General features: G+C 39.5%; 1 protein-coding gene across 2 annotated transcripts in view; it reads left to right on the top strand.

Moving 5' to 3' along the window:
* Positions 1-12,803, top strand: part of LOC119781324 (collagen alpha-1(XXII) chain-like) — a 40,502-nt gene extending 27,699 nt beyond the window's left edge. Inside the window, exons 24-33 of one of the 2 annotated variants that reach the window (XM_038281748.1) lie at positions 1,307-1,360; positions 1,467-1,520; positions 4,991-5,062; positions 5,148-5,183; positions 5,284-5,328; positions 8,736-8,915; positions 9,005-9,071; positions 9,203-9,376; positions 11,565-11,642; positions 11,725-12,803. In XM_038281748.1, the coding sequence (XP_038137676.1) occupies positions 1,307-1,360; positions 1,467-1,520; positions 4,991-5,062; positions 5,148-5,183; positions 5,284-5,328; positions 8,736-8,915; positions 9,005-9,071; positions 9,203-9,376; positions 11,565-11,642; positions 11,725-11,915 (951 nt within the window). In that variant the 3' untranslated portion in view covers positions 11,916-12,803. Of the gene's footprint in view, positions 1-1,306; positions 1,361-1,466; positions 1,521-4,990; positions 5,063-5,147; positions 5,184-5,283; positions 5,329-8,735; positions 8,916-9,004; positions 9,072-9,193; positions 9,377-11,564; positions 11,643-11,724 lie in introns of both variants that reach the window. The other variant, XM_038281747.1, reaches the window with a different exon arrangement.
* The last annotated feature ends 1,049 nt before the right edge of the window (positions 12,804-13,852 follow it).

Genomic DNA, 13,852 nt, shown 5'->3' with positions numbered 1-13,852 from the left:
CCTCTGGAGTACACAGCAGAAAACAGCAAACGCTTCCCAGCTCTTCCTGTCTCACAATTCATTATTACAGACAAACACAGACAAGTATAGAATACACACAACATTCAGCATCACATCAAGTACCTATGGAATATTTAGTCACTTTTTGTACTTTAACACAAACAAGCTCCAGATGGGACATTCCTACCACCTTGTTATCTACTTAAAGAGAAGACAAGATTTCCTGTATTATGCATTTGGTGACTCAGAGGCTCAAGTCCTCCAACTTTGATAAACTGTTCAGGTTTCCTCAAGAATCCTTAAGCAGCTAAATCCAAGCAGCACATTCTGCTGCTGTTTAATGCTGCAGGCAGCGTTTCTACCATTCATCAAGTGACAAACTGATGCAGCCACATTTAAAGACTGCAGTGGCCACATTTAACTCTAACAGGCTGCACAGCATCTCTTCTAAAAGCCTTATTTTTTTATTTATTTTTAAAATCATTGTCAGGCTTTTGGCTTGAGACATCTGATTCTTTTCGTCTTGTATATATGGAGAGAATTTTGTTCTGTTATTGTTGCAAAAATAAAATAAATTCAGAAAGGAAACTTTGAAAATGTTGGTGAAGATTCTCAGTCGTCCAGGTCATAGTCATTCTAAAAAAAGGTTTTTTTTTAAAGTTCAAAAACAAACCACTGGACTTTGTTTTCCAAGTTTCTTTTCCAGTAAGCAGACATTTTGAACTGAAAAAGCTTCCTGGATGGATATTTATGCATAATACAAATAGTAAAACGTTTTTTGGAATGAAAGTGCTTTTTTCCAAATGTTATATTTTCATAAAAGTGTTTTACAAGTTTTGTTTGATTTTTTTATTTTATTTAACATTTGATTTTTGTTCATTTTAAATTCTCTTCATATTTTCAGTTTTTTCAAATTTCTGGTTGTCGGATTTTTAGGAATTGCCTTCTTTTGAAGCTGCATTTTACAGATCACTCTCTCTTTTCTTTCTTGCTTTCCTCTGGAGTGAGGAGCAAAGATGCATTTCTATTGGTCTGCATTGATGTTAGAAACAAGCACAAGTGTTTTTGGATTGGGTTTGAGGTGAACAGAATGTGATCAGTGAACCTCCTCTCCCTAAAAAACAAATATCGAAAAAAGGAAAAATTAAATATATAAATCTGAGAAACCAGCAAACTCACTCTCTAAGCCATTTTTTGGTTAAAATGTTTTTCATCTTTTTTTTGTCATATAAAACATTTTATTCGCTTGCAACAATAATGGAACAAATTTCACTCCGTACAATTAAAAACTGTTGGGGTTTCACAGGGTCCCAAAGGACCTCCTGGCCCAGAAGGACTTCTAGGACCAAGAGGGGAGCCGGTAAGTTTGTGAAAGAGAAGCTAAGCTGTAGATCACGGACATAACAGTTGACATTGGTCATTTCAGCTCTTCTGCTCCATCAGTCTGATTAATATTCTTATTCCAGGGCAAGCCAGGAGATCCAGGACCATCTGGAAAATCTGGACTTCCTGGAACACCAGTAAGCTTCTGCCTTTCAACTGCTCTGAAACTTTAAAGAAAGATATTCAAACCTTTTGAATCTGTGGTCTGGTTTTGCTCTTTAGCTTCATACAAATTTTAGAAGGCAATAATCCAGTGAAAAGGTCAGCAGCCTCCAAAAGGTCCCCAGCAACAAGTCAAAGTGCAGAGGTTGTTGTTGTTGTGTGAGAGGAGAATTAGCTCTGCAAGATTTTACTATTTTAGCAAAATAAAAGGCAAATTTTTCTGGATTTAACATTTGAAGCTGTCCTTATTATCCCATGTTAGTGATTTAGAAAAACAATGTTAGCATCCTAAATGTAGAAAGCTGTCTTAATGCTTATTATGTTTATCTAAGTGATGGGACCGGATGATCATTTTAAATCTAATTAACATCAAGTGAATAATCACTTAAAAAAATATATATATATATATTAAAAAATCAAAATAAGCAACCATTTCAATTAAAAACACTTTTTGCTCCTACAAGGGCGTAGGTTTGATTTTGACTTTGGTAGGGACACTATTGGTCCTAAGTCTAACTAATATTACCTAATGCACCTAATGCAGAAATTTGCATGCTTTTTTATGCTTGACATGAGCATCAGGGTGTATTTCGTTTAAAGAGAAAAGCAGCATTTCTTGCTACATTTATACAAATTTTATAAGCACTACACACACTAGATGCTGTTTATCAATGTTTGAAGCATCACCGGCTCTGATGAATGAGAAATTAGGACTTTTTTCCACTTTGAAAAGGTTTGCATTTAAAACTACCAGTGACTAAGAAAGTAGGTAAATATGTGCCAACTTAACCAAATATAGTCTAAATATGCCCGTTATATGTGGGTGGATTTATCCTGTATTTTCTTTTGAAGATATATAATTGTGCAAAGTTAAACAGGTGAAACTATTCAGCTATTTATAGCTGAACTGCCTCAAAGGGTCGTCATAAAAGAAAACAGTAATTGCAATGAAGTATTGTTAAAAGGGAAACCCTCACATTTTCTTTTTCAGTTTACTGTGGCTAAGAATCACCAATCAGCAGCTTTCACCCGTTTTAGTGTAGATAGAATTATTTAATTTTTTTAACTTGGACTAGCTTTGTAGCCTAATATTAATTGAAGAAACTAGCGTTAATAAAATTCTTATTTCGTGCTCCAAGCATGCATACACGCATACGGACCAGAAAACAGCCAATCAGGAAGAGAGAAGGCAGAACTTGAGGCAGAACAACCATTGAGAGGGAAGCTAGGCTGTACAGTTACTGACTTTAAGGGACAGGAAAGACCGGGCAGCAAGATGGAGCGGCAGCAGCAGCTACGGAGCTGTGGAGCTGCGAGAGAAAAATAATCCACCACCCTGAACTGTAATATAAACATGTTATTCAAATCAAATTATTGGTAGGGACAAATAGGTCGGTCCAAAATTTTGGTAGGGATATGTCCCTACACTGGAAAAACGATCTAGAAATAGGCAAAAAATGTCTTAAATTAAGTGTATTTTTCCTAAATTTGAGAAGGTAAATGAAATAGTTTGCCAATGGAATGTTTTTTTTTCTCTTAAAATAAGATCATTAGATAATATGCACTTGAAATAAGACAATGCAATAGTGTTTTCTTATTTCAAATGTAAATTGTCTTGTTCCAATGGCAAAATGTATCTTTGACCTCCTCAATCTAAGAACAAACGCACTTATTTTAAGAATTTTTTCCAGTCTATGCAAACCTACGCCCATGTGCTCCTAAATGATTAATAAATAAACATATGAGCACCGCAACACAAATACTTATTGTTTTTAATCTATTATTTATTTTATTTCTCTCATTAGATTAGATAAAAGTTATGATCATGTAGACCCTATTATTTTATAAAACTGTTTTGAACAACTACTTCTTTGGAAGTGTGAAAAGTATATGGCAAATTAATTATAACACAATTATTGTGTCAATTTCCACTGAATAGATTTAAAAATGTTTTAGATTAATTTGCACTTTTGGCAGAATCCTGACTTCATGGTGAAATAAAGATATTTTAAAACCCATCTTTAAATTGAAATGACATTCAAGCCTGCAGTTGGTTTAGGTCATGATTTAATTGGGATTTTATGTCAATGTTTGAATTTTGATTTTGTGCAACAGAAGGAAAAAGAGTTGGACAAAGGACCATCCACTTAATTCTGCTCTCTTAAAGGAATAGTACACCCAAAACATGATTAGCCTTCATTTTCTACTAACCCCCATGCTGAACAACACTCTGGAGTACTTTTTTGATATCTCAAATGCATCTGGAGATCTGGGAGGCTTCTTGCTGTCTGCTGACATTCAAATAATGGAGGTCTATGGCGCCCGAGGCAGAAAGGTCCATAAAAGTCCACAAAAAAACGTGTCAATATTCCTCCATACTGCTCGTCCAATGTATTCCAAGTGTCCTGAGTGGGTAGCGTCCAGAATTTACTCGAAACGAAGTCATTTAAAACGTTTTAGAGCCTAAACAGTAGTGTATAGGATTTCCTGAAAGCGCGCGCCGGCGCGTTCACAACGCTACGGAAGCCGGCAGACCAAACCAGATGAAAGTGCGCATTCAGCGTCTGCTCTGCCTATAATGCAAGCGTAGAAGAAGAAATGTGCTGTTTACCTGTGCAAAGAAAGAAACAACGAAAGAAAAATGTCTGAGGACTTCAGTGTTGAGGAAGAGCATGAGTTCTTTGCCGAGCTGAATGCGCTGGTTTGGTCTGCCGGCTTCCGTAGCGTCGGGAGCGCGCATGTGCATGCTTTCAGGAAATCCTATACACTACTGTTTATGCTCTAAAAACATTCTAAATGACTTCGTTTCGAGTAAATTCTGGATGCTACCCTCTCAGGACACTTGGAATACATTGGACGAGCAGTATGGAGGAATATTGACACGTTTTTTGTGGACTTTTATGGACCTTTCTGTCTCGGGCGCCATAGACCTCCATTATTTGAATGTCAGCAGACAGCAAGAAGCCTCCCAGATCTCCAGATGCATTTGAGATATCAAAAAAGTACTCCAGAGTGTTGTTCAGCATGGGGGTGAGTAGAAAATGAAGGCTAATCATGTTTTGGGTGTACTATTCCTTTAACAGAATTAAATTGTGGCTATAAGTGGAGAGCGAACCAGTTATCAGAGCAGAGAGAAAAAGATCATATCAGTCAGCAGAGGGAGGAAACAATCCCCAGCTCCCTAAAGGAAGGAGGAGGGGCATGATTCATGATTTAGAAAGGTTAATAAATGATAAGGAGATAGACTGCTGTGTCCGGAAATAATGAATTTTGATATTTTGGAGGCTGGCCTTGTCCAGTCGAAGGATTTTCCCCCGAGGTTTGTATCCAGATAGCTTAATGTAGCTGAATGGTAAACTTGTTGAGTCCACAGTTATGGAGGGGCTTTTCAGATGCAGTTACAGGTACTTATGTGGTGAAGAGCCGTGTTTCCATTGTCCAACAGGGCCTTAGAGGAGACAAAGGAGAACCAGGAAACCCTGGAATACCAGGCTTCAGTGGGCCCAAGGGACCTGCGGTGAGGACTTGGTTCATAATATTACTTTACATTGGTCAAAAACAAACTGACCCAGCTGTAATTAATCAAACCTTTTATTTTACAGGGTCCACCTGGTCCAACGGGCCCTGAAGGGAAACAGGTTAACATTTAAAACTACCTCTAACAAGCTATTTAGAAGAAAAATAAAAAGCACACAGAATACCTAATGTGCACTATTACCTTTCTGTTGTGTTTTACAGGGAATACCCGGTCGAGTTGGAGATCGTGGCCTAAGAGGAGATAAGGTAAGAAGCACCTCAGGTGGAAAGAAAAATAAGGACCCAGCTGTAATCTACACAACCATGGGAATCAGGAAAAAATGGCAAACTATTAGGAGTTTTTAACCTGACACACTTCTGAAATCAGTTGCAGATCTGTGTGAGAACAACCCATTTTTAGAGTGGACAAAGACATTTTTTCCAATGCATGGTGATGAATCAGTCCAAGATGTTGACTCTTTGTCAACTTGAAAATTCTGACTCAGCCGTGGCCCAATTTTAGAACAATGCACTGTGAAAAACAGTGAAAAAGGCAGAAAAAGTCAACTCCTCAACAGTATCAAACAGATCAGTTACTGATGAACAGCAGGAAGGTTTTAACCTGGCAAGACAATGATTTGTACTAGATGTTGTGTGTTATGTATTCCTGCCTAAACATTTATAGGGTTCTTAATGAAATAAATAAGACTTAATAACCTTTAAATTTAATTCATTTCAGTTTATTTATATAGCACCAATTTAGATTTCAACTGAAGGCAATTTACAGATACAATACAGTGAAGTTGGTTAGGAAAACCAGTTGATTCCTTCCATTCATTGATTTGCAAGACATGATCCTCTTAGATGAGCTTGCGGCAACAACCTTCATTAAAATTTTTTCGTTGACCCTTCAGCAATCCCTCACACCCGAGCATTCATGTAGCGACAGCGAAAATGAAAAATCCCTCTTAATAGAAATAAACCTCCAGCAGAACCAGACTTAGGCCCCGTCCACACGAAGCCGAACCCTGGCCTAAATTCACAAATTTTTCACCAAACCAGCCTCTCATCCATACCAAGCCGGCGTTTCGGGGGTCTGTAAACGATCTTTTTTTTATTCAGCCTTCAGAGTGGGAAGATTTTGAAACGCCGTTTTCGCGTTTCCATCTTTAAGCTCTAACCGCATTTTTTTTTTTACACGCATGCGTCATAGCGTCGCCTCTAAACACGCATGCGCAACACAGTATAACAACAACAATGGCGCCGTACTGTGTTGAATGGTTGCTGCTCATGCTACTCACCCTGCTGTCGGGCTTACAACAGAATCTTCTTCTTCTGGAATATCTCCAGGAAGAACAGAGCAATATCGACGACATAGTTCAGCACCTGAATTTGACTGAACCACGAAAATGGACCCGCAGGGCAACCATGTATAAATATTAGTGCACATGCCCAACATTTCGTCGCCTATTTTTGCTCTGGCACCACAGCGCCACTTACAGGCCTGGCATACATTTTGCAGCGTTTTCATGCATTCGTGTGGACGATGACATTTATTTTACGTCTCCGTCTTTACGACAAATGTTCTGGAAAATATTAGCGTTTCGTGTTCGTTTTGACTTTGTGTGGACGGGGCCTTAGTCTGAGCGACCTTCTGCTGAGGCTGACTAGGGTTCAAGGAGACAGAAGCAGACATACATAAAGAGGCAGAGATACAAAGGGCTGCAACTGTTCTTAGCTCCAGAGGGGGACCCGTCCAGGAAAGACACAGCCACACAGATGAGCTCTGAACCAATTCTGCTAGTCACAGTAAAAGAAACAGGACCACACCGGACAAAAAAGACCAAGTTCCATCATCTATAAACAGAGATGTCGATGGCAGCGGCATAGCTGATATTTCTCTCCAGGATTGCCGAACAGCAACAGACCAGATGAAGCTACTATGATTAATAAAAAAGAACATAAACTCATGGGTGGAATTTGAAAAAATACTGCAGAATGGGAGAATAAAGATAGAATGAAGCATAATGAGGAAAGATAGCATATAGCAGCACAAATACAGAATATAGCTTAGGAAAACATTACTATTTAGGATGAGGTATGAGAAAGGTAGGGCCGCGGTAGTGCCAAGGAGAAACATCTGTTCCTGCCTCTCTACTCACCTACAGTAGCGACTAAGCAAATACTGTATCACTCTGTTTTTAACTTTAAGCTTTATCAAAAAGGAACGTTTTAAACCTAGCCTTAAAAGTACTGTAGACAGGGTGTCTGCGTCATGGACTAATACTGGTAGCTGGTTCAACAGGAGAGGAGCCTGATAACTAAAAGATCCACCATCAGCCAATCAAAGCATTCGTTCCAAATATTTTATCCATAAAAAAAAAACTGCCCAAGAGGAGTATATGCAGCATCCCTGGGCACAAGTTTAAAAAAATAAAAAGGTAAGATTTTGTTACATTTAAAATAAGATGTAATAAACTCCTGACTTATACCCTTAGAAACGGTTGGCCATATGTAAACGTCCTGTTCTTATATAGCGCTTTTGCAAGTAAAGGACTTGACCAAAGCGCTCTACTCTTCTTCCAGTTATTCACTCACACACTGATGGTTGCAAGCTACATTGTAGCCACAGCTGCCCTGCTGCTCACTGGTAGAAGCCAGGCTGCAGTACATCTGCGCCACCAGTCCCTCCAACCAACATCAGTAGGCAATGCAGAGAAAGTGTCTTGCCCAAGGACACTGAAAGCCTTGAAAGGTCAACACTTGGGTTGCAGGGCAGAGTCCTTATTCCGAACCTACTGTCGTTATACCTCATTCTAAAAAGCCACAAATTCAAAACAATTCAGGTTAAAGGTTTAGGATCTAGCTAACCCTGAAATAGAACTAATGAAATAATTCTTTATGCCTTGCGTAAAATATTTTCATTTTGTTGGTTCTCATATTGATAATCTAGACTACTTCAACGCTCCCCTATTCTATCACATATTTCATTTCTCTCTCTGCTGTGATATTTGTTGATTTAAGACACTGTTAGGTTTTAATATTTATACATTATGTGCATTGTTATTCTGTTAGCCAGATTAGACAGAGTAGAAGGCCTTCCTTCACATTGTGGATGTCACTGTGTGTAAGGAGGTCATCTAATCAGGACAGCCTTCGTGTCTTAAAGAATACACAGGATATGGGCACATCTTGGAGCCGGTCTGATAGAGGAGAGCTATCTGTAACCCTGAGGCATAGAAGCAAGCTGCATATGGGTCAGGGCATTGATGGCGTGTCAGTTTCTGATACGGACAGCTAAGCTTCCACCTGATGCAACACATAGACTCATAAGGTATGAGAAGCAGGAGATGACCTTGTTCGGGACTCAATATTTGCAGGACGCTCGCGGACGTGATTTTTGAGCCCACAGCTGTGCAAGCTCAAAGCATTTTTCTCTTTCCTGTAAGGACCTGATCTGGAATAAACTCTGTTACTTTTTACTCCTGTTTTATAGTCCTTTTTATATGTTTTACCCAGTTTGAGTTAAGAGTAGTAAATAACTTGCTCCCAGGAAAAGGGAGGAAGCCCCCCGAGGCGCAACGCCTTTTTTAGGGGACATAACTTCCTCATTTTAACAACACTTAAAAAAAATTAAACTGTTTACTAATAATAACTGTTATTATATAACTCAGGGAGACCCGGGCACAAAGGGAGAAAAAGGACAGAGTGGAGATCCTGGCATGCCTGGAAATCCTGGTCCCCCAGGCAGAAAGGGTCATACAGGGATGATGGGTATGTCGGGACCACCAGGTGAAATCGGAGCCCCAGGGCCTCAGGGACCTTCAGGAAATCCTGGGCTCCCAGGACCCAGGGTGAGTCGTGTCTGTGCAAAGGCAATAAAAGCGGAAAGCATAAACAGCATCGATTGCTGAGTCACTGATTAACATTTGTGTCTCTTTAGGGGGAGTCAGTGTCACTGGAGCAGATGAGAAGGCTTGTCCAGGAGGAGCTGGCCAAGCAATTAGATGGTGAGGAAACAGTTATTTTGTCTTTATGTCTATGAAAAACCTTTATTTTTCTTCTTGGAAAATGTAGCATAACTGTGTTTGAGGTTTTTAAGAACTGCTAACTTTTTTTTCTTCCTCTTCAGCCAAAATAGCTTACCTCATGGCTCAGATCCAGCCTGCCCATGTAAAGAGTACAGCGGGTCGTCCTGGACCACCAGGCCCTCCAGGTAAAGAAGGCAGCCCCGGGCGACAAGGCCCACCCGGAGAACCGGGTATGCCTGGACAAAATGGAGGCGAAGGCCCGAGGGGACCCATGGGCCCTAAGGGTAAGACCAATACTTTAGGTTTTCCCTACAGACATACTCTGGTTTTGGAATAAGAAAAAATGGCTGTTCTAATCTGCTAATGGATTCAAATTCCTTATTATAACGATACATATTTAAAACGCCTATGGTAGTTTCTCAAATAAGAAATAATAGTTTTAAATTTTTATCTAAAGTTTTCACTTTCTTAATTTATTTGAGGTGTTACATTAAGCAGGGCCTCATCAAGGATATTTAGAGATTTAAACAGACAACCAGATAGTTATCTGAAGAGCTTATTGTGTTTATTCTCAGCATCAATTTCTTAAATGGTGAAACAATACAAATTAAGCACATTACACACAATCTCCTCTCTATACAGGACCTAAAATCTACCTTCAATGCAAAACCAAGACTTTCACTGAGTTTTTTGAAGACATCTGAACAGCTATCCAGAAGGCTCATACAGTTCATCGGCCCCCATGGGAGCAATCTATAGTTTGAGTGATGATGTCTTGTAGTTGGAGTTTTTAAGTTTCCGGAGGTCCATCCTACCAGATACATTCAAATCAAACTCCCAGGCAGATACAAATCAAAGACCCACCCGTCGTCCAGTTGTTGGAGTCTTTTGTTGTGTATGGGTTATGTGTTTGGACATTTACCCAATGATGAGTGTGTTTGTGTGATTTTACTTAAACAGGTAAACACATAACCCATACTCAAAAAAAAATTTCAACGGGTTGGACTTAATTTGTATCTGACTTGTAAGGAAAATAAACTTCCTGCTGCTTCAATTCCGGATTGCTTTAGAGCAGAGGTCACAGATTAGAATCCTGACCCACCTGCTGGCTAAATCGGACCCAACCTGAATTAAAACATTTATAAATGACTGCATGTTGTTCTTCGGCAGTGTGTAATTTCACTTGCGCCGCTTTTCCTGTTAATATGGTAAAGCCTTTCAGAGCATCCGGCACCAGGCTACACATGATGCAAATTATCCAATGAGCTGCTGTCAGTCTGGGTTGCTGCTGCTGCTACTTTTAGACTCAGCAGGCAAACCTGTGGCAAGCCGGGCGATGGGAAAGAAGGAGAAGATGATGAGAAAAAGAGAGCAGAGAAAGTGTGGACTGCTGGAAGAACTGTGGTGAACTGGTGAAAGAAAAGTGAAATGGTGCTCAAAGATGACCCTGCACATTTAGAGGATGTTTGACTCAACCTGCTGCTGTGAAGCAGGATTCTCCACCATGAAAATAATCATAAATAAGTATGGATCCATGCTTAAAATGAGCACCTTGATATTTTTTTGAGAATGGCTTTGTCTCCATTCAAACCCAGGTTTAAAGCCTTGCAGGGCAGCATAAAGCCCACGGTTCTCATTAAGCCATATAAAGTCAGTTCAGATGCTTTATAAAATATGTGAATCAGGAAATTGTCTATATACCATATAGGGCGACAGTGGCGTTGGATGTGGGAGTTTGCCCTGAAATCGAAGGGTTAACGGTTCAAGCCCCGACTCCGACTTGTCGTTGTGTCCTTGGGCAAGACACTTCACCTGCATTGTCTACTGATGGTGGTCAGAGGGCCCGGTGGCGCCAGTGTACGGCAGCCCCGCTTCTGTCAGTGAGCCCCAGGGCAGCTGTGGCTACAACGTAGCTCGCCACCATCAGTGTGTGCGTGAATGCGTGAATGAATGTAGTGTCAAATCTCCTGATTTGAATACAGGCGCTATATAAGTACATGCCATTTACCATTTTACCAATCTGAACAGTTTGTTCTCTACTTCAAAACAGACTTTAGATTTTAAAATGGAAACATTTTCTATTTTTTAAATATATTTTTTATTTAAAAACGTAATGTATAACATGGATGCATAAAAACCTCATTTTATTTCAGTGTGAAATTCTGTTTTAAGCAACAGATTATAATTAAAAATTTCTCCGAACCTTTTCTTGTTGTTGATTTTCTTTATTTGGACCCTGCTGATTTTTATTGGTGACCTCTGCTTTAGAGTGAGCTAACAGAATTGACAAAGACTCCTGGAAAAAGTGTGTGAAAGTCCTATTGTCTCCAACTTGAGCCTGTTTCTCTGGATTACTACGACCCTGATGACTGAGAATTTACACATTGTCTATAAAACAGCAATCATTTGATGACATCCTACTAGTTTGTTCAGAAACTTTGTGCCAATGGGTGTGTTATTTTCCTCTTTAAGGTGATAAAGGAGCAAGGGGAGAGAAAGGAGAACCTGGTGTCGGTGAGAGAGGAGAGCAGGGACCAGTTGGTCCAATGGGTAAGTTCTAAATTCCTGTTCACCGTAATTATCAAGAATTCTGCTATAGTTTAGTGCATGATTCCTTTTTTTCCCGCCTCAGGTCCAGCTGGTATGCCCGGATATGGCAAAGACGGAAGCCCGGGACAGGTTGGAGCCCAGGGAGAGCCAGGAAACCCCGGGCCGCATGGTCAACCTGGACCTCCAGGTCCTCCTGGGCAGTGCGACCCCAGCCAATGTGCTTACTATGCCAGTCTGGCTCAAAGACCCCACACTAAAAACATAAAGGGGTAATAGGAAACAGGAGACTCACAGAGCTGGAAGTTTGGCTGTATTTATGAACTTTGTTGAGTCATATGAAATCAAGAACATTTTTTTTTCTTTTAAATCAACCTTGCTACAGGGGTTCTGACGCAACAGGTGCTGCCGGTCAGGTTTTTCATTTACTGCTATCAAGCTTGGGTTTGGGTTGTCATAGGGGACGGAGCAACGTGGAGCACTTCCGATCAGGGGCATAGAGGGCAGCTAAAGTTGTTTTTTTACTTGCATACTGTCTGTAACAAATATAGGATCATAAATGTAATGTTTCCGCTTATTTCAAGGTTTATCTTCCTGCTTCCCTTCAGTTATCCATCACATCCCACACTACACCACGTCACTCACCGTTTGCTAAATAAATCTCTTGCCATGGGTCTTCCACCCATCAGATGGTGGTTACTCAGACATGGATGTTCTTTCTTTTTCTGTCGCTGAGGGTGGAAGCAGACATTTGAAGCAAACAACAGAAGCTATTGCGTGTGGGAGGAGGTTCCAAACAGCTTCTTATCTCCATGCCAGAGTTTTTCAGTCACCTCGTTGCATATAGTCTAAAAAAAAAAAACTCCCAAGCAGCCGTTTTGCACAGCCTTTACAAGAAAAAAAACGTTCAAAAGACAAAAACAGACGCAGGAAGGAAATGTTTTGTTTATTTTTGCTTATAATGTCCCCAAAGTATCCGTTGACCTGTATTGAAAGAAAATTTATGGAGGGGCTTTCTTAAAAAAAAAAAAATAATAATTGACTTGCTTTACTGTCTTTGTCTTTACTGTATTGCTTGCCGTCTATGTGTTTGGTGAAACGTAATGGTTGTTTAAGCTTGTTGCTTTGGTAATTAAAAATGGCGGACCTCCATCTCTTTTTAAAGTCTTGGTAAAACTAATCATTTCCTTCCAGCTTTGCTCAAGTATTTTCTTTTTCACCATATGCCCTTTATTGAATGGAGAACCATTTAAAAATTGCTAACTAATCTTTGCAAAAAGACTCATTATGCATCAAAACTTTGAAAATATGGATCTTCTGTTAGAGATTTAAAACTACAGGATCAGAGACTTAAGAATGTAAAGTTGCGACTGTGAAACACCTGGTAAGACAAAACATGGCCGTGTTGCATTCAGACTGGCGTTACATCCTTTCTTGTCGATGGCAGCAAAAACACTATTGTACATTTCTGTTTCCCACTCAACTAAATAATGATTCATGAACAGAATTATTGAATAAAACCTGAGAAAATTTTTAATTTACCCCATTATTATTGGGTTTTGTATCAAATTTTAGCCACTGGAAAGTAGCCACAGGTAGCATTTCTAATAACGACATTAGAAATGCTACCTGGGTGGCATGGCAACTCAGACATCAAACCAAGCCTCAGATGTTGGTGGTAGAAGGTAGACTGAAGAACATATTTTTAGCTAGACTGTTTGTGTTGCTTATTGGGAATTCAAAGCCAGCTGAACAGCAGTGCTCTACAGTATTATATAAACAACTGAAGAAAAATTAGATTCCTCTAGCATCTTAGCTAAACACCTTTACACCAAATGAGCAATTAGCATGATGAGAAAAACTCCTGATACTTTTATCCTGCTTCTGCTTAAAGAAGACTGGATCTGCTCTGGTTTTTCAACTAAGCTTGAAATTATTAGCTTTAGTGAACTGAAGGAAACTATTCATACACATGAAGGAATGAGCTACATTTGATCTGTAGACTAGAGGTGTTAAGTAAGAAAGTACAAATACTTTTTTACTTTACTTAAATAGAAATTTTGGCTATCTATAGTTTACTGGATAGATAACGTTTTACTTCTACTACTTACATTTTAAAAATGGACTCGTTTAATAAAATAATTTCTTTAATTCAGACATGTTATTTCTTTGTGGTTGGACCCGGTGCTGCCCCAACTTGTTGTTCAACACAA

Source organism: Cyprinodon tularosa, unplaced genomic scaffold (assembly GCF_016077235.1).
Source record: "Cyprinodon tularosa strain WSP-4 unplaced genomic scaffold, ASM1607723v1 ctg175, whole genome shotgun sequence".
Classification (NCBI taxonomy): Eukaryota; Metazoa; Chordata; class Actinopteri; order Cyprinodontiformes; family Cyprinodontidae; genus Cyprinodon; species Cyprinodon tularosa.
The sequence above is the reverse complement of the archived record's forward strand: the minus strand, read 5'-3'. Positions and strand labels throughout refer to the sequence as shown.